The sequence below is a fragment of the Netta rufina genome, assembly GCF_964035555.1.
Source record: "Netta rufina genome assembly, chromosome: 10".
Classification (NCBI taxonomy): Eukaryota; Metazoa; Chordata; class Aves; order Anseriformes; family Anatidae; genus Netta; species Netta rufina.
Window position 1 is genome coordinate 15,784,241 of NC_140133.1, and position 23,742 is coordinate 15,807,982.

The following is a 23,742-nucleotide window of genomic DNA, read 5'->3' on the forward strand; positions in this document are numbered from 1 at the left end:
ATGTCACCACAGGAGGGTGGCAGAGCACCCATGTCCTGATCATGGCCACAAGGACTCACCCAGCACGGCAGGGCTCAAGGTGGGCTCCTAAAAGCCCCAGGACTGAACCATGATGTGAAGCACCCTCAGCTCCTGCAGCCACCATGAGCTCCCCGCTGGCCCCACGCTCCCCGTGTCGATGGCAGGAAACCCTCCTCTCCTTAGCTTTCCTGTCCGGGCTGATCCCAGCAGCAAACACACAGCCCAAGTGTGAATCAACGTCGTGATTCATCCTGCCTGCAATGTATCCTTTCACTGTGATTAAACAGCTATTCTGTAAGACATGAACTTCACTTAAGACTACATGGTTTATTTGGGTTTGGGAATACAGATGCGGTCCTGTTCAAACTGCCATGCCCGGGAGCCAATGACAGAATATAAAAATAGCTTATGCTGTCAGCATGGCTTTTTCTTATTTGTATTCTGAGTATCATCACTTTGGCAGGCACAGGAAGCTCTTCTTGTTTGCATTTTATTTTGCCTGCAGAAAATTTACAGTTCAAATGACTTCTCTATGCTTCATCAGACTAATCGGATGACAAATTGCTTGAGCTACAGAGAAGAGACCTCAGACAACAGAAAACTGTAATGGAAGAAAAAATTAAATGCATGCTTTCGGTAGGAGCAAAGATTTTGTTTCATGGCAATCTCAATTTTCATTTTTTCCTTCTATGTTAGTGCGAAGATTCGTGAAATGGAAATCAGATTATTTAATCTGATTACAAGGATCTGCAGGCTTGACATCATCACTTTCTTCAGTGACACAAAACCTCGAAAATGCCCTTCTTTCTTACTTAACCAGAAGAAACAGCTATGTTCTCTATTTATGCTGCATCTCCTCCTTCCACTGAAGCCTCATAAAGCATCGAGAGAGAGGCTTGTTTTGTGCTCGTCTTCTTTATAGTTTTTGATGGCTTGCTGCTCCCCAGGAAGAGTGTTTTAACAAATACCCAAAGATCTATCCCTTTTTCAGAAGGGAATGGGAAGATGGGATGGGTTTTCTCTTCCTTGTCGTGCTGGCTGACCTTGCCTGGAGTGACACAGAGCAAAAGCAATAAAGATACATTGCCCTAGTTTTCAATAAGAGCCTTAACACAGACTAAATGTCAGTTTTGGAGCTTTGAGCTGCCCTTGAAAATAAGTTTACTCTTAAATTTCAATGAAGTATTATTTTCTGTGCAAGGACTCTCTCTGGTCTGGCATTCATTTTACAGGCAGAACTGTGGCACCATCTTCTGGATGACTCTTTAGACAATAAAAAATAACCCACCAAAAGCGATGTTTCTTTATCATCCCTAACAATGAGAACAGCTTGAATATTCATTGACTGTGCACTCCTGATTACAGCAGGCTTTAAATCATTTAATTATGCCATCCATTTTGGAAACACGAAGAGCTAGTCAAACTCTTGATTGCTGAATATTGTTGCAAGGGAATACAGATTTTGCTTCTGAAAAGAAACTTCTGCCTACAGGGCTGGGATGAGAAGGGTCCCATATATTAAACACAGGGGCATGACACTCCTGATGTGGGGTTACGAGCTCAGATTATTCTGTAAGGAAACAGTTGTGAGTTCTTCTGTGTCAGAGTGGTGTTCATGAAAAGTTTACATTTTGTGAGAGGAAAATTGAAGTAAGAGGTGCAAAAGGAGACTTGAAAAGTAGCCTGGGACTACTTGTGAATGTAATGCACAGCACAAGCTGTCAGAACCTGACACAGGACTAAGGAATTAGAAAAATCTGTACGCTTTCCTGAGCACAGCTTTTAGACCAGTATTTACAGTTGACCCCCTAAAGCATTTTACTACCTCAGGGCACGGTTCACCAGCAAGTTAAGCAAGCAGTTTTACAGGCACGGAGGAGTTTGGGGAAGATGCTGAAGCACAGCAGTTCCCCTGGCACCACAGCTCCCCCTCAGGCTGGCTGTGCTGTGCTCTCCCCCCCAGTGCAAGAGAACTTCAAAAAGCATTTGTTACACATGTACTTGTGGTATTTTCTTTTTTCTTTCTTGTATTTTTCATTTGGTGGTGATCATTGAGAACTCTCTGCAGCAGGTGAGATTAGTGGTAGGATTCCAATTAGTGACTGTGGGGCATCTGTCAAGTTCATCCACTTTGATACTTAGGACACTTTGATGTCTTTTTGCCTAAAATAAAAAGCTCTTTGGATTGTGTTTTGGCAGGACATAAAGGATGGAGGGGTGCAAAGGCTTCTCACCCCTGTTGACTTTTCTTCTTCCATTGGAAAGATTAAATAGGTGGGCTGCAGCTCTCCCCTGTGCCGCCCCCAGACACCACCTCCTGGGGAGCGTATTGTACCAGGTATCCCATAAATCTTGTGTGAAAGGCAAACCCAAATGTTCGCAACCTAGAAGCTGGCACAAGAAACCATTTTTGGGCCTGACACTCTGAAAATTATCTGTAGTCCCAGACTGCACGGTACCTGGTGATCTCTGTCCCTTATCCTCAGGTTATTATTGATGCTCTTCCTAGTGATTTAAATGCAATGGGGATATTCACTTGCAGCACTGGCCCTCATTCTTAAATCCAGAGTACAAAGGCCCATTCAAAGAATAATTTTTTAATTTCCTTGAAACCATGCTCTGTGCATGGGGAAGCACAAACTCAGGGTACTTTTATCAGGATGACTGTCCACCTCATGGGGACAGAGAACCTTGGCTGTGAGCTGTATTACCTCCTGCCTTTTGATAGCTCCTGTAAGTTATACGTGATAACAAGTGATGCTGTTTATCTTGGATGAGTGATAATTGGGTTGCTCTTCATAGGTCGACATCTTGACAAACAAAATCATGATCAGTACAAAGGAGAGCCATGACTGGTGTACCCTGGCATTTTTTGCCATTAGCCAAACCTGCTACAGTTTCCAGAACCAGCAGCATATCATCACTTCAGATAAGACTTCTGGGGTCAAACTGCTATAAGTACAGGAGGTGACTTAGGTTGTCTCCTTTGGTGGCAACTAAGAGGTGCGGTATCTTGCTTGAAACAATTCAGGAGCTCAGAGCCCCAGCCTTGCTCCCAGCAAGTTCATGGGAGCCCTGTTGCCAGCAGCATTTCTGGGCTTGTGCTCACCCATCCTGCAGGCAGGTATGCAGCCACTTGGGCTGCACATAACACTTTCCCTCCCTGCCTCATCACTGCAGAAATCAGCAGCTGGAACTGCCCAGCTCACCCTGGCATGGGGAGCAGGACCATGGCACATCCCCACCAAGCTCACCGCCCTGCCTCCTTCAGAGCTCAGCTCCTGGAGCTTCTCCTTGGTCCCCCTGGGTCGCTGTGTGCTGCCAGGCCTGATCCCATCAGCAGCAGTTTTCCCATTCAGATGTCCAGTAATTGAAAGCACCAGGATTTCTGACTTGCGTGCTGGTTTATAGAAAAATACTGTGCTTAGGCATTACACTCATGCTGTGAAATACAACATATGCCAGAGGATACACTAGATATTTCTGCTCCTTTCCCCTTGAGGTTGTGCATGATAAGGGTACAGCAGGGACTGGAGGAATAGGGGTAAGGGTTGACTCTCAGCTGGCACAGTAGGTGGGAATTTTCAGAGAAAAATCATTGCTTTGGTGTCCATTCTCTCTCCCCCAGATTAAACTCTGGAGCTGTAAAAGGGAACAGACCTCTGCTCCATTTCTCTCTCCTCAAAATTAAACTCAAGCTATGTAGCGGAGCACAGATGTCTGCTCTGTTCCTCTCTCTCCCCAGAATTAAAGCCTGCCTGCACAAAATAGCTCCAAAGAGAGGTTTGCATGCCATGCTTATAAAATGCATTAGGGAAAGCATATGCATGGTGTGATTAGGGAGTTTATACAATGAAAAATGAGGTATACTTTAGCTACTTATTATCTCTGGTGTTATTTTGATGTCTTTCTATGTCTGAACCGAAGCAAAAGGGAAGTTCATTTGACATACAAGTGCTTTGCTCTTCAAAGCCTCTGAAGAATACAGGTCCAGATGTTACACTGGTGATTAGAGCGGGACCAAGAGTGTGGAAATGACATGCAAATGTTTGCAATCTCTAAATCTTGATGATATCCGGTCACGTTTACATCACCTTCTCTCTTGCTTTTCTCCCAGAATGTGCATGTCAGGGTCTGACTGCAGAGATGCTGAGTAAGGAGCTTTTCTCTGTGCAGATTCAAAGGCTTGTTCGCAAAAGGGTGCATTCCTCCTACAGAACCATCTCTCCTATCTCAGCCACCACACAATCACCTGTGCCAAAAACAACTGAAGAAAACCAAACAGCAAATCTGCTAAAAGTCCACTATGTACTAGGCTTCCTAGGCAAGAACTTCTAACAAAGCGTTTTTGTTCTCTGTTCCTACAGCTTCTAGCACATGACCAGGGCTGTAAATTACCCTCGAGTACCAGTAATAAATCCCATCTCTGTTTCTCTCAGAGTTAAACGCAGCCAGCTTTGAAACTGGTATGCCCATGCAGATCCAGGCAAGGTTCTCCTTTATTCGGGAAGGAAAGATGACTTGCACGGGCAGTGGCTTCGGGTAGCATGAGGATGGCTTTGCTCATGTCCTCCAGGAGAGGCAGAGCGATGCTCCTGGTGGGAGCTGGGGCCTTGGGTTGGTTCCCTGCTCTCAAAGGGTCTGCTCAAGGGGAGAAAGCAGCTTTGTGCCATTGAGGCCAGCACCACAGCTAGTTAAAGCAGATGAACTGCAGTGATTGTGTTTGGCTGAGTCAAGGGGCTGTTCTGCATGCTCTGGTGCTGATGGGTCTCAGGATTTAATCAGAAGCTTGGCAATATTTGTTATTATGGTGGCTCAAGGAATAATTCAAATCAAAAATGTTGATCCCTGTGCATCCTAAATCTGACTGGGAAGAATCTCAGCTTTATTTTAGCAACTCACATTTTAATGTGCCATAATAACAGTTACAAATAATGAAACTGAGCTCCTGGAAAATAAGGTAGAAGAACAAGAAATGGCTGTGAATTCTCCTGCTCTGAAGCTAAGGTAAGTGCAGTAAAAAGCTGAGAAAAGGTGCAGACAAGCCATGCCCCCACTGTGCAAGAGCCGTCAGCGGCTGCAGAAAATGACATCTGGCCTGGGATAATCTGCCTGCGCACACAATGGCTTTATGCGAGGGAAATGCCACTGATCTCAGAGGACTTGTTCCAGATTTAGCTCCAGGATCAGGAGAGTGGCTGCAGCTCAGCCTCGCCAGGGGCAGCTGCTCCAGGCTGCCTGTCCCGAAGCCTCGAGCATCCTCCAGGCTGGCTCTGGGTTTCACAGAGCAGGGCAGCCTGCTGGTGTCATGCCTTGTGCTGCACTGAGCTGGAGGGGGGCAGGATAGGACCTTGTGTTGGCTGAATGAACTATCTCCTTCCCAGAGCAGAAATCTGGCCTGCTCCAGCTTCTTGACACGTCCCAGCCTGGTGCTGATGGCCAAATTATTACCAGTGGTTTCGCACTAAACAGCGCTGAACAGACTTTGCACTAGATGTCCTGCTTGATAGTTGTGAAAGATCTTCCTAGGAATCTACGAATCTACTTCCTCTTCTTGCTATGTGAACATCACTTTCAACGTTATTAAAAATTGTACCAAAAATAATTTATCCTTTAAAAACAGAAAGAACAGGAATCTATTTGTGTTTAGTCAGTGGCTAATTGTTTTCCTTATTTTGTTGCATGGTCGTTCATGGTAGTAAGGATTTCAACGTAAAATGGAGCAAGTTGTTAAATCAATGTGCTTTGAAAGAAATTTTAAAAAGCATTTTCACTGCCTGAACTATATCTTTTTGCATATATCCAAATATTTCAATTGTTAGAAGGATTAATATGACAATGTAAAGTCTTTCTGGTCTTAGGTATTGCCTTGCTTTTAAATCAATATGTCCCAATAACAAGACATTTAACATCAACAGGTAGTCTGCGTTAAATTCAGGAAGAATAAGAGACTCAAGACTCTTTTGCTTTATTTATATAGCATCCAAATCCAGATTTTTGAAAACTCTGGTGTTATATTAGCTATCCAAGGATGTTCTTACACAGTAAAGTCCTCTTGGCCAAGGTGCTTGGAAATAGCTGTTCCTGGCAAAGGAATCAAGCTTGAGCCCTGAGCCTTGAGGACTCTTGCATAGCCAGGGCATGCAGATGGGCACAATGCTCCCTTCCAGGCCTTGTTTTGTTTGGATAAGCAGCTAAACTCTTACACTCTCCTTTCTACACCTTTGCCTATGATTTCACTTCTCTTGTTCTTGGGTGACCATAACATCACATGACATCCCAAATTCAGTAGTGATACAAGCACTCCATTATCCCCACTGAAAATACCACCCTTAAGAGGGTTCTTAACTGCATCTGCCTTTTCATGGCCACATCACGTGGCTGGCTCATAGCTCTGCTCTGATGAATACCCAGACCTTGGCCTCCTTTTCACACATGCTGAGCTCCTTGCTTAAGGCCAGAACAGCTGGATTTTGTTCTGTGATTGCACATGTCCTTTCAGCTCACATCCCTATGTGGTGGCACTGCCAAAGCCACTGTTTCTATAAGGTGCTAGGACTGTCACCTACTAAGGCATGCACACATGCTCACACAGGACTTCTCTACAGATCTCCAGGCTCACAAGGAAGCTCTGGTGTACATGGGTCATTAAAACAAACTAAAGGGACTTCATAAAGATCAGGCTGCTTGAGAAGTTGCTTCTGCCAAGGCAGATTCTGAGAAAATCAGCACAGTGCCACTACGTGACCTTTGTTGACAACAGCCTGGGGGGAAAGGAACCCTCTATTTTCTTCTCTATCTGCCCAGTCTTCCTTAGGCCTACCAAATGCTCTCAGACAGCCAGAGCTCATCATTTCTCCTGGATAAGTTATTTCAGAAACTCAAGCCTCTTTTTTCCCCTCCATTCCCCAGACTGATTCTGTGAGAGCTACCATAGCCCTCTGCTCCTTCTGTGCCTGAAGGAAAGTTCTTGAAAGGTTTCAAATACTTCTGAAAACCGTAGCAGGAAGCGTAGACAAAACCCCAAAATACAGAAGGGAGACAATAGGTGATAAAACTCAAGGAAGAAGACAAAAAAGATACTGCAGAACTCCCTTCTGCTACTCTCGTTTTAAAGGTCTCAAGCTCTCTCTTATTTCTAAGAAAAATGAACTTCAGCAAGAAAAGAAGTTGTCTTAAGAAGCATGCAACTATAAAGAAGACCGAAACAAGAGATAGTCTGCAGATCTTGCCAGACTTTGGACTCACCTAGTGCTTTACTGTACTGCTGCTTCAAGAAAAGCCTCACCTGCCTCCTCTTCCCCCAAACCCTCAAGCTGTATCAGGCAGAACTAGCCATTAGAGGGCTATACATAGCCTTCCTCACCCATCCCTAATTGACTTAATAATGCCTCTGGGAGGGGCTAACTCAATAGAAACCCACCCTAATTACAGCTACTTGATGTTCTTGCTCTGGGCTGTATTCTTTTTCTTTTTAATTGATCTTTTGGATTTATTTTTTTAAGTTGCTTTTTTTTTTTTTTTCAGTTTTGTGTTTTAATGTGTATGCTAGTTCTTGTTAGTCAGCATCCCTTTACTGTGTTTTGTTTTGGTGTTAGTGGTCTTTTCCTGCTCTCTGTACTGTAGGGTTCTCTAGTGTTGCTTTTTTTCCAATGAAGAATTGGTGGTAGAGTCTCTTAATACTTCAAAATAAAAGGTTTGTACTTTCACTGTTGTTCCAGGGACTTAGAGCTCTAGAAGGCTATTTTTAACCAGTTTGGAGAACTAATTTATCCTGATGAGATCTAGATATTCTTTAGTAAGCTTCCATTATCCATGAAGAAAGCAGGTAGCTTTCAGTGGTGCTATAGCAGGTCTCGTAGTGTAATGGTAAAACTGAGCGGGAGTGAGGGAGACATTGGCAAATGCTGGATAAGGAATCTCTTCCCTCCCTGGGAGAAAAGACAAGGAACTACTGGGAAGAAATGTCATCAAGAAACAAGAGCTTATATAGTTTCCTAAAGGCTAGAAGGTCTGTGGCAGAACCAAGGTTTGTTAGGCCTCAGGTTTTCTGAGTCCTGGCTGTGAGAAGTGTTGTGTCCATCTTAGAGCAGAATAGCTCAGTTGGAGGGGACCTACAAGTAGTATTATGTTCAACAGCTTTTCCTTCTTACTCCAGAGACAGGTTGTAGTAGGACCAGGAAGCCTTTGGTGAGGAGAGGAGGCTTCGGTGCTGCCCATCTCAGGGGCTGGGGAGAACCAGCTCTGTACTGGGGTGCTGCACCCTGCAAGTGTCTTGTAAGGGACAGGGCTGCAAGGAATAGTGAACTCTAACAGACCTCAAAAATCTCGAGTTTCTTGATAAGATCCTATATGATGAAACAAAACTTTGAAAAAACTGGCTTGGGACAAGGGAACCAATGTTAATGTCTCAACAGCTCTACAGATAAGTCATATTGGTTGCTGATGAACTGTAACAGCTTTAGCCACATTGCAGAGCTGAAGAAAATTCAGGTAAAGTGTAACATGAGAAAGGGAGGTTGAGATACTTTTTGGTGGTCAGCTATTGTTTTAAACAGTCTTTGTGATGGATAATTTTGTTTTGAGGTGCTACTGGTAATCTGATTTCAGCATGTACATGCAAATTATTAATATTTTTTTAGAAAAAAAACAAACGAACAAACACACACACACACACACACACAAAAAAAAGATAAATGTAGTAAAGCTTCTTATGAAAACCTGGAGGTTTGAAACACTGTTACTTGCTCAGCCCCAGAACCTGAGAAGGCAGTTGGAGAAGTGTAGTCAGCATGAGGAAAGCAAAGATATTGTGTGAATTGTCTGCAAGTAGCAATGGGTGTGACATTAAGGAATGTTACAGGCAGTCCCTTGCTGAGATCTTTGGGGTTTTGCTTCCCCATAATTTACACTTGTCCGTTTTCTGTTTCTGATGCCCAAAAAGTGGGATAGAGAACTGCTCGCTCGAGTTTCTCAAAATCCCATTGCAGATTACAGGAATCAGCACCACTCTCAACTCTTCTATCCGCCCACCAAGTACTAATGAGATTTCTCTTGCAAGAACATCCAAGTGGGTCACAGTCTTTAACGTCTGGCATGGCCAGGCTTTAACCTTTTCAGAGTGAAATCTGCTGAGTATTTCAAGTTTATTTGGAATATCCTGCTTGCTGCTCTGACCTTGCTGGAGCTGCACAGCAGATGTTTTGCATCTCAGCCTGGGCTTGTCTGCAGCCCAGTGCTTGGGGCACCCTCTGGAAAGGATGATACAAGTTTGAACTTTTCCTGAAGAAGACTAAAATTTCATCCCATGCTTTGTCAGCCAGCAGGGTAAAAGGCGAGCAGCAGTTTTTAAGGAGAAGGAGTTATTGCTGTTGTCTTGCTCCAGATTTTGGTTGCACGGGGAGTTGGTTGGCATGCCTTGGAGAGCAGAGGTGTTTGAGAAATTTCCCCTTCTCTACTTTTTCTATTAGCTATCTTACATAGCCAACCATGAAAAATTCCTTCCAAATTCCAGAGCTGTCCTGGTGTGCATTTGGGAATTTTGGTGAGTTTAGTTTCCCTATTTTCCACTTCTTTGGGTGATTTGCACCTGCTATGCTGCCAAATTGCAGGGCTTTAAATCCCAGAGCAAGGGAGGCAAATAGATGTTCACCTAGAGAGGGAAGGAGAGGGGAAATACTTATTGGGATACAGGTGTGCATGCAGTATACCCACCTCATCCTTTTCTGAAGATGTAAACCGTGTGTGTCTGCTTTACACCAGTACTCAGAGACAAAGCTTGTGGTAATTCTCATTCAAGCATCAATCCTAGAGCTGGCAAGGTGGTTGCTCTTTCCCTGGAGCCCTGTGCAGGGGTGTGGATACAGGGCATGGACTCTGGACTCATCCCTTATGGGTCTGGGGCAGTTGAGGGCATTGTTTCCATGCAGGGCTGAGAGCAAGCCCCTTCCTCTGCAGTTACCTTAGCACAGCTCTAGCTTCTGGAGCTGTACCGTGGAGATAGTGCACTGACATTTTCCCCTCTTCCTTTAAGAAAATGTAGCATTTAAACCTTTTCATTGGTAAAGGATGCAATGGAAAAGTAGGTCGTATTTGAAGGATCCCAGCCCTGACAGCGTCCCTTTTAGAGCTCCAGACCCAGGTTTTCGGAGAGAGACAGAATCTGACTGCAGCAGTGCTCCTCACACTTGTCTCTGCTGTTTGTGTTCCTGTGTACAAATCACCCGTAAGATGCCCAGGATAAACTGCATTCCTGTGCTTTTAAGGGAAGGATTTTGTTGCCAGCAAAATAATTATGAATTGAAGCTACCCCTGCTCAACTCCTCTGACACTCAGCTGGGTTTTAGCAGGAAGCAGGGCTATTTTTCACTTTTAAATAGTCTAAGTTAAATTAGCTGGAACCTAATTACAGAATGCTTTGGATTAAAGTCAGACAATACACTCCGGAAGCAAGGATCAAAAATGACAAGACTTGATGTCAGTGAAGGATTAAGACAGAAAAGGAAAATGACTGATTAATTTTTTTAAATCAAACCAGAATTGCTTTGTACCCTGAACAAAGGTTTCAGCACAGTCAGACAAGTCTTTTGGACTCAGGAAAACTTGACTTTCAATTTCATTTCAAACGCACATATCTGAAATCCAAAAAGACACCGAAGATGATTGCTACAGCCACTCTTAGAGATCAGGAAAGAAATAATTGTAAGACCTGTGTGAGATCTGAGAACTGCATTAAGGTAGTCTGACTTGTAGACATTAATACTTCGGGGTCAACATCAGCCATGCTGCTAAACATCTGGTGCTTGATTTAATCACCAAACCTTTATAAGGCGCTCTGTAATTATCTGCATCCCACACTATGAAAATGACCCTGCTACCTGTTTAAAGGAAGTGTTACTGGAGAAACAAATGCTGATTTAACAAAACTAATTTTAAGGAAAAAAACACTTTTGTATCTTCAGCTTAATAGTCAACAATTTTCTCACTGCTCTATTTGAGTCCTGTAAACTTTGCATTGTATATGGCGATATATTTAGGCACGTCTTTTCTGAGCTATTCTGCTCTGAAATGGTCACACAGAGATTTCTGTTTGTGAGCTTTTTTCAGGTTCTGAGGGTGGAATATTCTCCAATACCATGGCCTTTTAGTTCATTGACTTTAACATGCTGGGAGGCATTGATGTCCCCACCTGGTGCTATTCTATGGAGAAGAGGAAATGAAGTTCATTGGGTTTCCTAGAGACGATTTGTATGCAGGGGTGGACACCTAGAATTTGGAAATGGGCCAAGGCCTGAAGATGCTGGAATATGGGCTAGAAGGAGCTGTCTAGGGCAGAGATGTCTGCTGCTTTTCCCACTGTTCACCCATGTGTGGTTTCTGGTCACTCGGGAGGCAATTCTTATCCCATAAACCCATATTTTATTGCCTAACTGTTAAATTTTAGAGTAGAAACAACAAATGAAATAAAACCATGAAATGTCTGGCAATTCCCATTCGGATGGGAGAGTGGTCTCCCCACTGCAAGGAAGAGGTTAAAAGCTCCCTGGTGCAAAACACAGCCGCAGGGAAAAATATTGTAACCTGCTCCAAGGGGCTGGTAGCTTTAAAAACAACAAAGATCCAAGAGGCAACTCTCCCTTCCTGGGGATAACGTGTTGTGAACAAATTTGATGGGGACCCCGAGAGGATGAAATGACCCTCCATAGTGTGGATCTTGGGAAGAATGACAGGTAGAGTGTGAGACTGAGGCCTGGCTGGAGCTGAGAAATCTGGCGTGCTAAGCACCATATGGTCCTCCTCGCGCCTGTGCGAGACCTCCTTTCCACACCCAACTGCTCACAAAAAAAAATAGTGCTGGTGCTATCACCAGTTGCCTTCAATCCCTTCAAATGGGGTGACCCCCACCGTCTGGCCTTCACTGCTGCAGCCTGGATGGGCCCACGGGCCGTAGGCTTTGTGCTCTTTTACTTACAAAGAGAAAAGTGTTTTCAGCTGGTTTTTTTTTTGTTTTTTTTTTTTTTTTTTTGTTGTTGTTGTTTTTTTGTAGGTTCTTGTTTTTTATAGGTGTGTGTGTATATGTGTGTGCGCTTTTAGTGTCCAGTCTAGCAGAATGAGAAAAACTTTCCTGTTAGCAGATGGTTATAAGATTTAGACCAAAGATGTCCCACGCAAAGCTAAATCTCCACTGTCTTGCAGTGACTGCAGCAGAGGCAGTGCCACCAGGTCCATCCCTGATGTTGGTGTCCCCCCTCTCACAATGGCCACTGCTCAGCTCCCATGGGTATCACTTAATCCTGAGCCACGTGGAACCTCTTCCAGGAAAAGGAAAGGTGGGAAGCTCCTGTCTCTTGGGAGCACGTGCATGGTGTGAGATCTCATCTGGGGAGAGCAGAATTATTTTATAGGTACAACTTTTCATTCGTGCTATTTTCTAATTGCACCTTTTATAGCATTTTTTTGATTAATGCATGCCAAGCACAGCCATCCAGGTGTGAAAACAATGAATATAATTTAGTAAAAGAAGTAGTCTTAGTGTGCAGGTTCTTGCTGTTTCTCAACTAATTGCAGACCTATCATGTCTGCTGGTTTGAACATATGTTTCAGTGTATTATATTTTATCAAAAAAGTGTGGATCTCTAAAAATGTCATGTGCAGAGCAAGTTGTGTAGTGTGAGGCTCAAGAAGTGACAAGAAGATGCTCTTCTAAGCTAACTGGGACTGCATGCAAAGAGAGCAGCTGTGAAAGCCAGAGAGACACATTCTGCCATATCGAAGGACAGATGCTAATAGTCATCGGGAAGACTTAATGAAGGCTAGAAGAGGCACCGAGTGCTGACTATAAAACCAGGTTACTGCCACTGTTCTGCAAGGATTTCCAGCCAGGGGGGAGCTGAGGTGGGGATGGCTGAGTGCTGAACAGCACCAAGCCAAAACTCAGCTGGGATGGTGGAAAGGGGATGGAAAATGCAGCACAAGGAGCTCCTCAGCTCCTGAAGTGTGCCAAGTTGGAGAGCAACGGGGAAACCATTATGGTTGTCAAGAGAGACCGTCCTGGTGGTGCTGAGGGTCTTCAGAATGTCTGCTTTTGTGTGTCTGAGACTAACAGTTTCTGAAAACAGAAGCTCAGGTGCTCCTAAAAATCTTAGGATTAAAAGAAAAGGTAATTAATGAGAGAGTAGGTGAATAGGCTTATGGTCCTTCATGGTAGTCAGTGGAGATTGAGCTTTCATTTCTACTGATAAAATTAAGGAGAAAAAAAAAAAAAAGCCCACATCTCCCTGGTCTGCTGCTCAGTTATAACTTTACTAAATGTTTCAGTATTTTGTGTGGCTGCACTTTTTGGGCACTGGGCTGGTTCCTGGCCCAGGTGTGTGAGCTGCAGGCAGGTGGCTCACAGGGACCTGGTCCTGGTTCTCTGCAGCAGTGGGGAAAGCTGTGGCTGAAAGGCAGAGTGTGGCAGGGTGCTGCCTGCTTGTGCCCTCTGGAGACTTAGGGGTGCTCTGTCTCTTTGCCTCAGCCAAGGCAGTCTGCCTCCCATAGCACTAAGCCACCTCCAGGCAGTTACTATAATTGCTAAAAAGAGTTTTGTGGTCCCTAAAAAACAAAAACAAAAACAAAAACACAACTATTTTTAAATTTAAATTTAAAAAAGTTTCTATAATATTTCACAATCAATTTATTTCCTGATTTTTCTTCAAGGGCAAGAAGAAAGGAGAGCTATAAACTACAATGGCTGTGTGTTTTTTTTTTTCCCCTTGAAAAAATTAAATGTAATTCTGACCCCAAAGCTATTTTTGATAAGGGAAATGTTTTGTTTTGTTTTTGTTCTTTTTTAAAAAAAAAGCTGGGCCCACTCCCTTTGTTGTCATAGGATGTGGCTGGATTTCTTGCAGTTCCTCGATTCTGACACAGAATCTTCTACATCAAACTCCACTTAAACCTTCAGAAATTCATTACCCCCACATGCCTCTTGTTTGCTCCTAGAGCACATATGGATTTTTTAATTGAGCTTTGTTTTGAACAAAGCTAATTAATGTAAACTCCTGCAGCTGGTTGGTTGCTTACAGAGAAATCTTCAGGTATTTTTGTGGCAGGTAGTGCTGTCTCTGACCTACTTAGGGCCCAAATCCTGTTAGAGCACTGGGGTCCTGGTGGTAGAGCTGTGTGTCAGGGTGGTGGTGAGTGAAGTACGTAAGTGCTTGCAGAACTGGGGGCTAGATCTTGCTGGATATGTGCTGTTACGTAGGGCCATGTGCTTATGTTCTCAGTGTCATCCTGAGCCCTTGCTGGGCAGGATCTGGCCCCATCACAAACCTCTCGTGGTGATGTTTTAAAGCCACAAGGAACTGGAAGCGCTGTCAGCACGCGAGGGCAAGGCAAGCATGGACTTACACAGGGAACTGCTGCTCCTGCCAGGCTGTGCCACCCAGGATATATTCTAATTACTGGGGTTACGTTGGGAAACGAGGCCAGCACAATGACAACACACATGGAAAACGCTGCTCTGCTGTCAAGGAAATGCTACAAAAGCACGAGGGAGCGCTTAGGGAGCGGGACAGCAGCGGGGCTGCCGCGGGGGGCCGGGGGTGGCAGGAGAGTTTGCCTGGGGAGATCAAGAGGGGAAAGAAGGACACGGCCCTGCTGCTCCTGCACAGATACGAGTAGCTTCTTGGAAGGTTGTTTTTTTTCTTCCTTTTTTGTTTTATTTTTTATTTTTCATCTTCTTTCTTTACTTTTTTTTTTTTCTTTTTCCCCAACGTTCCTTCTGAAATAAAAATATTTAAAAACTAAAACAACATTTTTTTAAATTTTCTTTATTTTTTCCCAACGTTTTCCTTTTGAAATAAAAGTGTCTAAAAATTAAAATATCTATATTTCAAAATAATAATAATAATATGATAAGTGAGTGGTGGAGTGAGGGGCGAACATCAGCCTGTGCATCAGCCAGCAGACAGAGGTCAGAGTGGTGCGGTGAATCTTTTACTTATTTTTTTAACTCTTTCCCCGACTTTTTTCTTTTGAAATAACAATATATAAAAATAATATATGCACATATATATATATATATGTGTGTGTTTTAAAAGAAATGATAACAATAAGTGAATGGGGGAGTGAGGGGCGAGTGCTGTGCACATCAGCCCGCGGATGGAGGTCGGAGTGGTGCAGGGGCGCGGGAAACCTTTTAATTAATTAATTAATTAATTTTAACTCTTTCCCGACCTTTTCCTTTTGAAATAAAAATGTTTAAAGATTTAAAAAAATAAAATAGAGAGATTTATGTTTAATAACGGTAATCCGATAACAGTAAGTGAGTGGGGGAGTGAGGGGCGAGCGCAGCGCGCATCAGCCCGCGGGCGCAGGTCGGGGAAGTGCGGGGGGCGCAGGGAGGTGCGGGGGGCTCGGGGCGGTGCGGGGGGCTCGGGGCGGCTCCGCGGGGCGGTGCGGGGGGCGCGGGGCCCCGCCCGGCTGCTCCGCCCGGCGTGCGCGGGGGCAGCGGCGCGCAGCGCATCCCCGGCTGGCGGGCGGCTCCGCTCGGCTCCGCGGGGCTGCGGCGCCATGGAGGCGGTGGACCAGGTCCGCGGAGCTCCGCGGGGTGCGGTGCGGGGCCGGGGGAGGGTAAAGGTGCGGAGCGGAGCGCGGTGCTGACCCCTTCTCTCTGCCCGCAGCTCGCCTCCGCGGGGACTTTCCGCGTGGTGAAGGAGCCGCTCGCCTTCCTCAGGGTGCTCGAGTGGGTGAGTCCCGCGTGGGGAGGGATGGGGAGAGGTGCTCCGGCCGCGGGGGGGTCGCCGTGGTGGTGGTGGTGGAGGGCTCGGGGGGGTGTCCCCAAGGTGAGCCCCGCGGAACAGGTGGGAGCCGGGCTGGGATGGGGTTGCCGGGCTGAGGATGGGGACCCGTCGTCCTGCCCTGGTGGGGTCGGTGGGACGGGCTGGGGGAGGTTGTGGGTGCTCGTTATCCTTGTGCTGGATGTAAACAAAATTTTAAGAAAAGGGGGGGAAAAAAAGATCTTCGTTATGCATTGAGCAAACTTGTCTCTGGGCCGAGCGGGGAAGGAGGCAGATAATTGGTTTGCGGAGCAATGTCACTGTTGGTTGCTCTGATGCTCATTCGTAGTGAAGTCTGCAGGTCAAATGACATTCATCGCCAGTAGGTCTGCGGGAGGAGAGAGCCTCTCTGAACGGAAAGTTCAGAACATGTCATGGAGGATTAATCACATTCCCCTAACGCCGACTGGCTGGGGAATTATGTAAGCCACGTATTTTGGGGGGCGCGTCCGTGCGCGGGTGCCTTCACCCGCATGTTGGCACCCGCCGCGCACAGCCTGCCCGCGGGGTGCTGCTGAGGGGGAGTTTTGGCATGTGTGGGGCAGCTGCTCTCCCCGGAGCCAGCTGCTGGTCCCTGCACGCTGCCAGCAGCTCTTCTCCACGCTGAGAGCCCCAAAGCCCCGAGTCCCATGGCACAGGGTGATGGGGACATGGGCTCGAGGTGGCCCTGCAGCGGGGTGACCTGTGCGTGGTGGCTACGGAGGGTGGACAAGGTCCCCAGAGCTCCTGCAAAGGCAGCTGGTGCTGCTGCCCCTGCCTGCAGGAGAGGTCGGGGTGCTGAGGGGCTGAGCACCAGACAAGGTTCTGGGGGGCTTCAGCCACTCTGCAGCACGCCCTGCCACTCATTGTGAAAGTGAACATGAAGCAGAACGGGGAGCAAAGCTTTTTTCTTGGCAAATAGCTGCTGGGAGTGTGGTGTCTTCAATATCTGCCTGCTGAAGCTGTGTTGGTGGTGGTTGGGCAGTGAGCACTGGGGGGCACAGCCTGAATCCTTCCAGGAAACTGTTCCATCTCCCCAGCGCGTTGACGTCTTTGGGACATGACTTGTGGACTCTCAGGGCTCTTTTCTTGATGATTTCCTAGTTCTGTAACTTTTTCCAACACCTGAATATAAGTCTGCCTTTGTCATGGTTGAAAACTACATGTGAAACTCTTGTGGTTGTATGTCTGTAAACACACGTGTGTCTGTGTGGGAACAGCTCTGACACTGCTGGCGTGGATCAGTCCCTTGGGAACGGGGAAGGAGGATGCAGAGTGCATTAAAACTTAAGATGGTCTCAGAAATTACTCTTTCCCCCTTTTGAAATGTATCTGTGAGTAGAATTAAACATATCTTAGTGCAAGGAGTGTGTAGGACTGTATCTAGCTATACACTCGACAGGTTTTTTGGGTTACTCAAATTCCAGTTCTCCTCAGCTCCTCGTGCTGCTCCCATCATCCTCCTCCTCTAACCGTGCCCACTGACTGCCATCCACCTCTCCCCACCATCTCTGGTCTCAAATAAGTGGCCATCTTTCCCTCAAACTCCTTTTTTTTTTTTTTTTTTTTTTTTTTTTTTTTTTTCCAGCCTAATTGTCATTTTAAACTTTACAGAAATCTCCAGCAGATTCTGTGGCAGCTTTCACATCCCCCAGCAGCCTCGCAGCCTTCAGTGCACTTGATCAGAACAGTCAAATTACACCACTAATTGCTGAATTTACAGCTGTTTCATTTCGGGTGTTAAATGATGTGTGAGTGGGGTTTTTATGCAGAAAGTGCTGGTGACAGAGGAATTTATTAAACCTGCTCTTGTTAACGCTGATGAGTTTCTCAGAGGTTCGTGGTAATCACCTATCGGAAGGTGTGACCGGTGCCATGCGAGTGACGTGACAGCTGAATCATAACACAGCTTTACGTGGAGTTTTGGGGCTCGGGAAAGCAACAGCGAGTGATTGTAACATTGCCTTCTCCTGGCTTATTTACCATCTCACAGGGAGGTGTTAACTCGTGCTTTTGAAAAACTTGCGCTTTTTTTATTCGTGTTTCCCAGAAAGCCAAGTTTTTGATTTCTAGTGTGAAATCAAGCAGGTAGGATTCAGGATTGGGGAAAGCCCTTTCCACAGTCTAAGAAGGAGAAAAACTGGCACTGCTTCCTTGTTGTCTGTGTGCTGTAGCCCACGTGCTACTCGTGGCACCTCTGAACACCTCCCACCTGGGACCTAGGTCGCATTTGGAGAGAAGCAAAGCTCATGGCCTAGCTGGAGACACACTGGTTCTGGGTGTTGGTTCGTGGCATGGAGAGGGTTAAAGCACAGGTGGCAGGGCTCCTCGGACTTCCTTGATGATTTCCTGAGGCTTCCTTGGAAAAGTTGGTGGCCTGGAGGTAGTGTGGACCAAAAATGTCCTCAGCTGGTCCGAGCAGTCCAATCTTGAACGCGTGCTTTTGGGCAATTTGGGTAGGCCCATGGAGGAAGTGACTCAGGGGTCCACTTGTCTTGTTATTATACCTCTCATACACCAACTCCAGCAGTACTGTTGTACAGGCAAGTGCAAATATTTGCAGGTCTGGAGACAACTGGGATGGCTGTAGGCTTCTCAGGTGTGAAAGTGTGACTGCTGCAGGAGCAATCTGTTGGTGTGCGAGTTGCAGCTTCTGTGCAGTCACTGACTGGTGTCTTGAGGAGCAGGGACTCAGGCCTTTTTCAAGCTTCTGTTTTGATTATCACCCAGAGAGAAGATGCTGAAACAGGGCTGAGTCTTCTTAATATTCATGGTACGGTAATATGTTTTCATTTGTATTTCTCATGTACGTTGTAATCTTATTTCCAGCCAAGCAATTTCATTTGGAAGCCATGTAGAGACAATGTTGGCTCAGGCCCATGAAAGGTTAAAAGAAAAAAACACGGGACTTGTAGCAATTAAGCCTCAGAGTTGCATATTTTTTAAAAAAATCCAGAGCTCTACCACTGTAATAGTGCACTTACAGCATACAGATCACAATTCTGGAGTTGGAAAATTGCACACAGCTGTACAAGATAGGCTCGGGGTGTTCCCAATTTTGAGTCAACTCTTGCTTCATGGCACACGTTGGGGGCAGGGGAAAGCTGTTTAAGAGCCAAGTTTGTTCTTCCTCCTCTTCGTTTCCTTGTCTCACTTGAAGGTCCATGGAATAACAGACAAGGATATACTGCTGAAGTTTATTTCTCATGGCTATCTACTGTGGCACTACAGTCCTTTGTGACCAGTTGCAATGCCATAGACACTATTAAAGCTCTGCTTGAGAAATGACTCCCCTATATGTGCACCTGACAGTAAAGAGAAAGGAAAGATGAAAGAGAAGAAATACGTTCATCTCCCTGGATTAATTTCCATGATGTAGATATCTGGATGTGCTTAGGTTGCTGTTATTGGGTCCGTGAAAAGTAAGTAAGAAAAGCAAGTTTATTGAGTGTGTTATATTTGTCCCAAAGTTGTTGCCTCTCTGGAGCCCTACAAAAGCAAATCAGCTGAAAAGCAGGGCGTTGTGCATCTGCAGTATGACATGTATATGACATACTTCATATAGATTCATGGGGTTGCCTGCAAAAAAAGATTTATTTTTTTTTTGGTAAATATGGATACTTTCAGTCATTAAGCTGAGGTTTTTAAGGACTTTGCTACTTCTTCACAGTGATTAACCACAAACAGCTCCATTCCTGCAGATGCAAAACAGCCTGGTGTTTGTCCAGTGACCACATAAAATACCAGGAGCTGCGTTGATGTCCATAATGCATTTCCCTGGAATTCTTGATAAAGCAGAGGTGCAGAGCCTGCACTGCTCTGCAGGTGGAGGGGCACTGGCATAGCCCTGATGACTCCGCAGGTGCTTTACAGCTCCTCATCACAAGCTCCTTGTTCTGGGCAGGAGCTGACCACCGCCAGCCTGGAGCCCTGCCCAGACGTGAGCACAGCCAAGGGGGTATTTGGGGCACAAAAACCATACAAGGAGCTCTGTCTAAGCCAGTGCTGCTTTTACGGGGACAAATGTGAGACATTTGTGTTGCAGGACAAGCCTTATGGATGCATTCACAAGAGTGAGTCGTGTGTGCCCTCAGCTCTGGTTGCTTACAGGACTGTCCTGCTACTGTGTCCCTTTCACGTTGGTGTGGATGTACCTGGGAACAGTTTTATAGCTGTGGTTTTCATCTACTGGTGGTGTTGCAGTCTGAAGAACACTGCTGGGGCTTTTCTTCATAGATCAAGTTGGATGTGGACATTAAGCTGTTTAACAAACCTGAATCTGTGTGAGTTGTTTCAATACTTGCTTCGTGCAGAAAAAAAAAAACTACGTTCCAGTTTTTGCATGACTGTAGGTACTTACCACACGTGGTCCTTCATGGGATGTACTAAAAGTTTTCAAAGCAGTGCCTGGCATTTGGACAACAAATCCCCATTCAGCTCTGATGGAAACTGGACAAGTGAAATGCCAATGTGGTTTCAAAACTCTGTGTACGTGGACCGAGCTGACCTGGCTTTGCTTCCTTGCCTTTGTGACATGATCACTTGACTTGGGAGATGAGAAGAAGGTCAGGCTGTTATCATCTTGGCAAGAGTTAAGCTTGCTTTGTTTGTACTGCCTCTGAAAGGTTAGCACCCTTGCCTTGCAAACAGATGCGTACTTGGAAGGCAAAGGGTCTCTCAGTCTTAAAAGACTGATAATAAGTCTTGTCTTCTGTTCTATGCTTGTCTGGCCATAGAGTGCTTTTGTTGGGTTATATTTGCATGCATATGAATGGACTGAAGTAGCTGCATGCTTCCAAGTGTGCCCTGGAAAAAACTAGAGATCTTGGTGATGACAGTAAATGGGGGGGAACAAGGTGACTCCTGCATGAGGCATTTGTGATCAGCAATTTGCTCTGTAAAGTGTATTATGGGCCAAGGGTGTATTAAAGTTGTTTGAGCCACTTCATCAAGTTTGCTTGTGCTTGCTTGGTTTTTGCTCAACCAGAAGGCTGCTGTCTGGCGTGGGCAGAGAGCGATCCCTGAGGAGTACTGCAGGTGATGGAGCAGGGCAATCCTGCTGGACCTTAATGCTCCTTGTAGATGCAAGGCTGGAAGATTGGAGTGTTTGATCTTCCCTGACCTTGTTTTAGGAGAAAAGACTTAATAATGTCTTTTTATTGTTGAAAAGTTGATGTTGCTTATGCTCATGCAACACCAGTACCAGACTGTGCATTCTGTATTGGGGCTGTCCGTCTCCATGTATAGGATACACAAAAATATTAAATAAATAAAAAAGATTGGTTTTTGAAAGTCTTCCTCGTAAAGCAGGCTGTTTTTGCAAACCTGGCCCAGTTCCTATCTCACAGACCTTGTATGTAGAATGTCAGATCAATAAAATATGCTACTTAATCAAAAAACTGTAAATCCATTTCTATGGTATTTTAACGTTAGAAAGGTAATTACTGTGTAACTAACCCTTCTCTGTTAAGCTGTCATTAATTGGATGATTTCTTATAGGCAGCTTAGCATAATGCATGCAAAATACACTGCGGTTCAGCACGGACAAAACCTGCCACTTCAAAACAAGGGCGTGTGAGTGTCTGAGAGCAGCGAGCCCTGCAGACGGGCCCTGTAACTGGATGCACAACTTCTGGACACGTACCAGGGCACTGCTGCTCTGTAGGCAGCAAACTCTGTTGGAGAAGTTATTCTAATTAGGAAGAACTGAGAGGTGGTTTTTGCCGTTAGACATCAGGCTCTGTTGCGCGTGGTATTTCACAAATGTGAAATTTAGGAAAGATCTGGGAAGTTTTTGCTGCAGACAGATGTGAGAGCGTATGTCACTGTCGGTGGGACTGGGGCAGAGGCAGCAGAAGCTCTCACAGTGCCTGCACAGTATTTTACCTTGTGGTCCTAAAGTCTCAGCTTCTGGGAGCCTTGTAATTTGGGAACCTTTGGCTCCGACAAGCCATATGCTGCCATATGGTAGCAGGAGAGAGATGGGAGCCCTAAAGACTGCAAACTCGGAAGACAAGTGGAGGAGCAGGAAATCTGTTCTGTGATCCCGTGTTTGTGCAGACTGTGCAGAGCTGGCTCTTCTGCACGCTGCTCACATGGATGTTTGTGTGCATAGATCCCGTCGGAAACTGGGAATCATGTTGATCTTGTATCTGGAAGTTGTTTTTAAAATGGTACAAATGCTGGCATAGGCAAGGAGGGAAGGAGAAAATGTCAATAGTGCCTGAACACGTTGGAAGTAAATAGTGTCTTTCCTTCAGTATGTGCCTAATGTTTCCATTTGGGCTCATGTTATAGTCATGGAAGTATCAATTGTAAAAGTCACACAAGTATTCATTTAAATCTTGATAATTCTCAGACAGGTCAAGCCCAAACTGAGTGGGACCAGGCACGCAAGAGTTATGTTGGGTTAGCACGTGTGGTTGAGGAACTGTGCTCAAGGAAGCTTGAGTTTTTGGAGTTAGAAAGAAATCCGAGTGAAACTGGTGAAATCTCCTTATGGTAAGCCACCTTCTTGATGGCAGAATCAGATGGTATTATCTGAGCGTGGCTGCTCAAAGCATTAGGAATAGAAGATGAGGAGAGAGACTCATTAATGCTAAATTTGATTATATATGCAAACCAGGTTTCTATGAAAGGAAGAACAAAAATGATCTGACTTTCAAACTAGCAAGAAGATGCACGGAGATAGAGGGCTGTGCCATTAGACATACACAGTTAAAGGCTCCTTGCCAATTTTTATGAGGGAGATGTTTCAGTCATCACTCCTGTAAATCAGCATCTGCATAATTGGAGCCCCGGGTAAAAGCCCTGCCTGTTGCCATCTCCGGATCCAAATGTTGCAGGCAGGGAGGAATGTGCTTGTGATAAACAGCTTCCATCCTTCGCATCCTGTGGTCCCCACGTGAACCTGAGCTCGTGGCACCCCACGTGGTCCCCAGGGGCACGAGTCTTCCTGATGATGACCCGAAACCTGTACTCAGGGAACCCCCTCATGCTGTGGGACGAGGGGTGCAGAAGGGTGATGCTGAGCCCCACGAGGGCTGGCCATGAAGGGCAGAGCACCGCACCTGCACCAGCTTTCTCCTCTGGCACCGAATGAAAGCAGTTACATGTTTTATGGTCATGGGATGCCCAGGGGAGAACAGCACTGGGCCATCTGTCTGTCTGTCTGTCCAGCATCTGGCCAGAGGGCTCTTAAAGGCTGAGACCCCCCAGGGGGATCCACAAGGTGCTGTGAAGAACATTGTGGAAAGGAACAGAAGCGTGGTTGTGCTGCTTTTAAGGTGTTTGTTCAAAGTGACATATGTACTGCAAAGTGTGACATAGTTGCTAAGGTGACAGCTTGCTTTCTTTTTGGCAAAAGCAAGGGAATACCGAATATAGACAGACTGCCAGCTTTTGCATTGTTTAATTTGCACAATTTTTTATCTTTTGGCAGAAACTTCTCAGGTTTGCCTTTGGAAACAATGTTTTTCCATTCAGAATACTTCACTGCTCAGCTGGAAAAGCTAATATTGCTGCCTGTTTTTAAGGAAATGCTTAAGTAATGTGAAACGATGGATTTTTCAATGGTTCTAACTGCAGACACAAATTATGGCATTAAAAGGGTTTGGTAATGGCATTCAGTCAATTAGGGAAGATTTCCAGAAGAGAAATCCAGAAGATTTTTGCATGTTCTAGTTGTATACGGTAGCTAATTGCTCAAAGCTGAGTTCAGACACCCAGAGAGGTGAGAACTCCTGGTGGCCACGCTCGGAGGCGGTGGCTGTGATGGGAAGGAGCGATCCCACACCAGACAGCTCGGGTACTGCCAGCACCAAATGTTTTTATAACATTGTGATGGGAAAAAGCTCAGCAGAGGGTTAGACTAATGTGAGCCCTCGAGAGAGGGGCTCTCCAGAGCAGCAGGCATCTGCAG

At 45.6% G+C, this 23,742-nt stretch overlaps 1 protein-coding gene across 1 annotated transcript in view; it reads left to right on the forward strand.

Moving 5' to 3' along the window:
* Positions 1–2,681: 2,681 nt before the first annotated feature.
* SYNPR (synaptoporin) overlaps positions 2,682–23,742 on the forward strand; it is a gene marked incomplete at both ends in the record, with an annotated part of 104,061 nt that continues 83,000 nt past the window's right edge. The window contains 5 exon segments of the mRNA XM_084292917.1: positions 2,682–2,754; positions 15,330–15,525; positions 15,527–15,550; positions 15,552–15,594; positions 15,687–15,752. Coding sequence (XP_084149043.1) covers positions 2,682–2,754; positions 15,330–15,525; positions 15,527–15,550; positions 15,552–15,594; positions 15,687–15,752 — 402 coding nt within the window.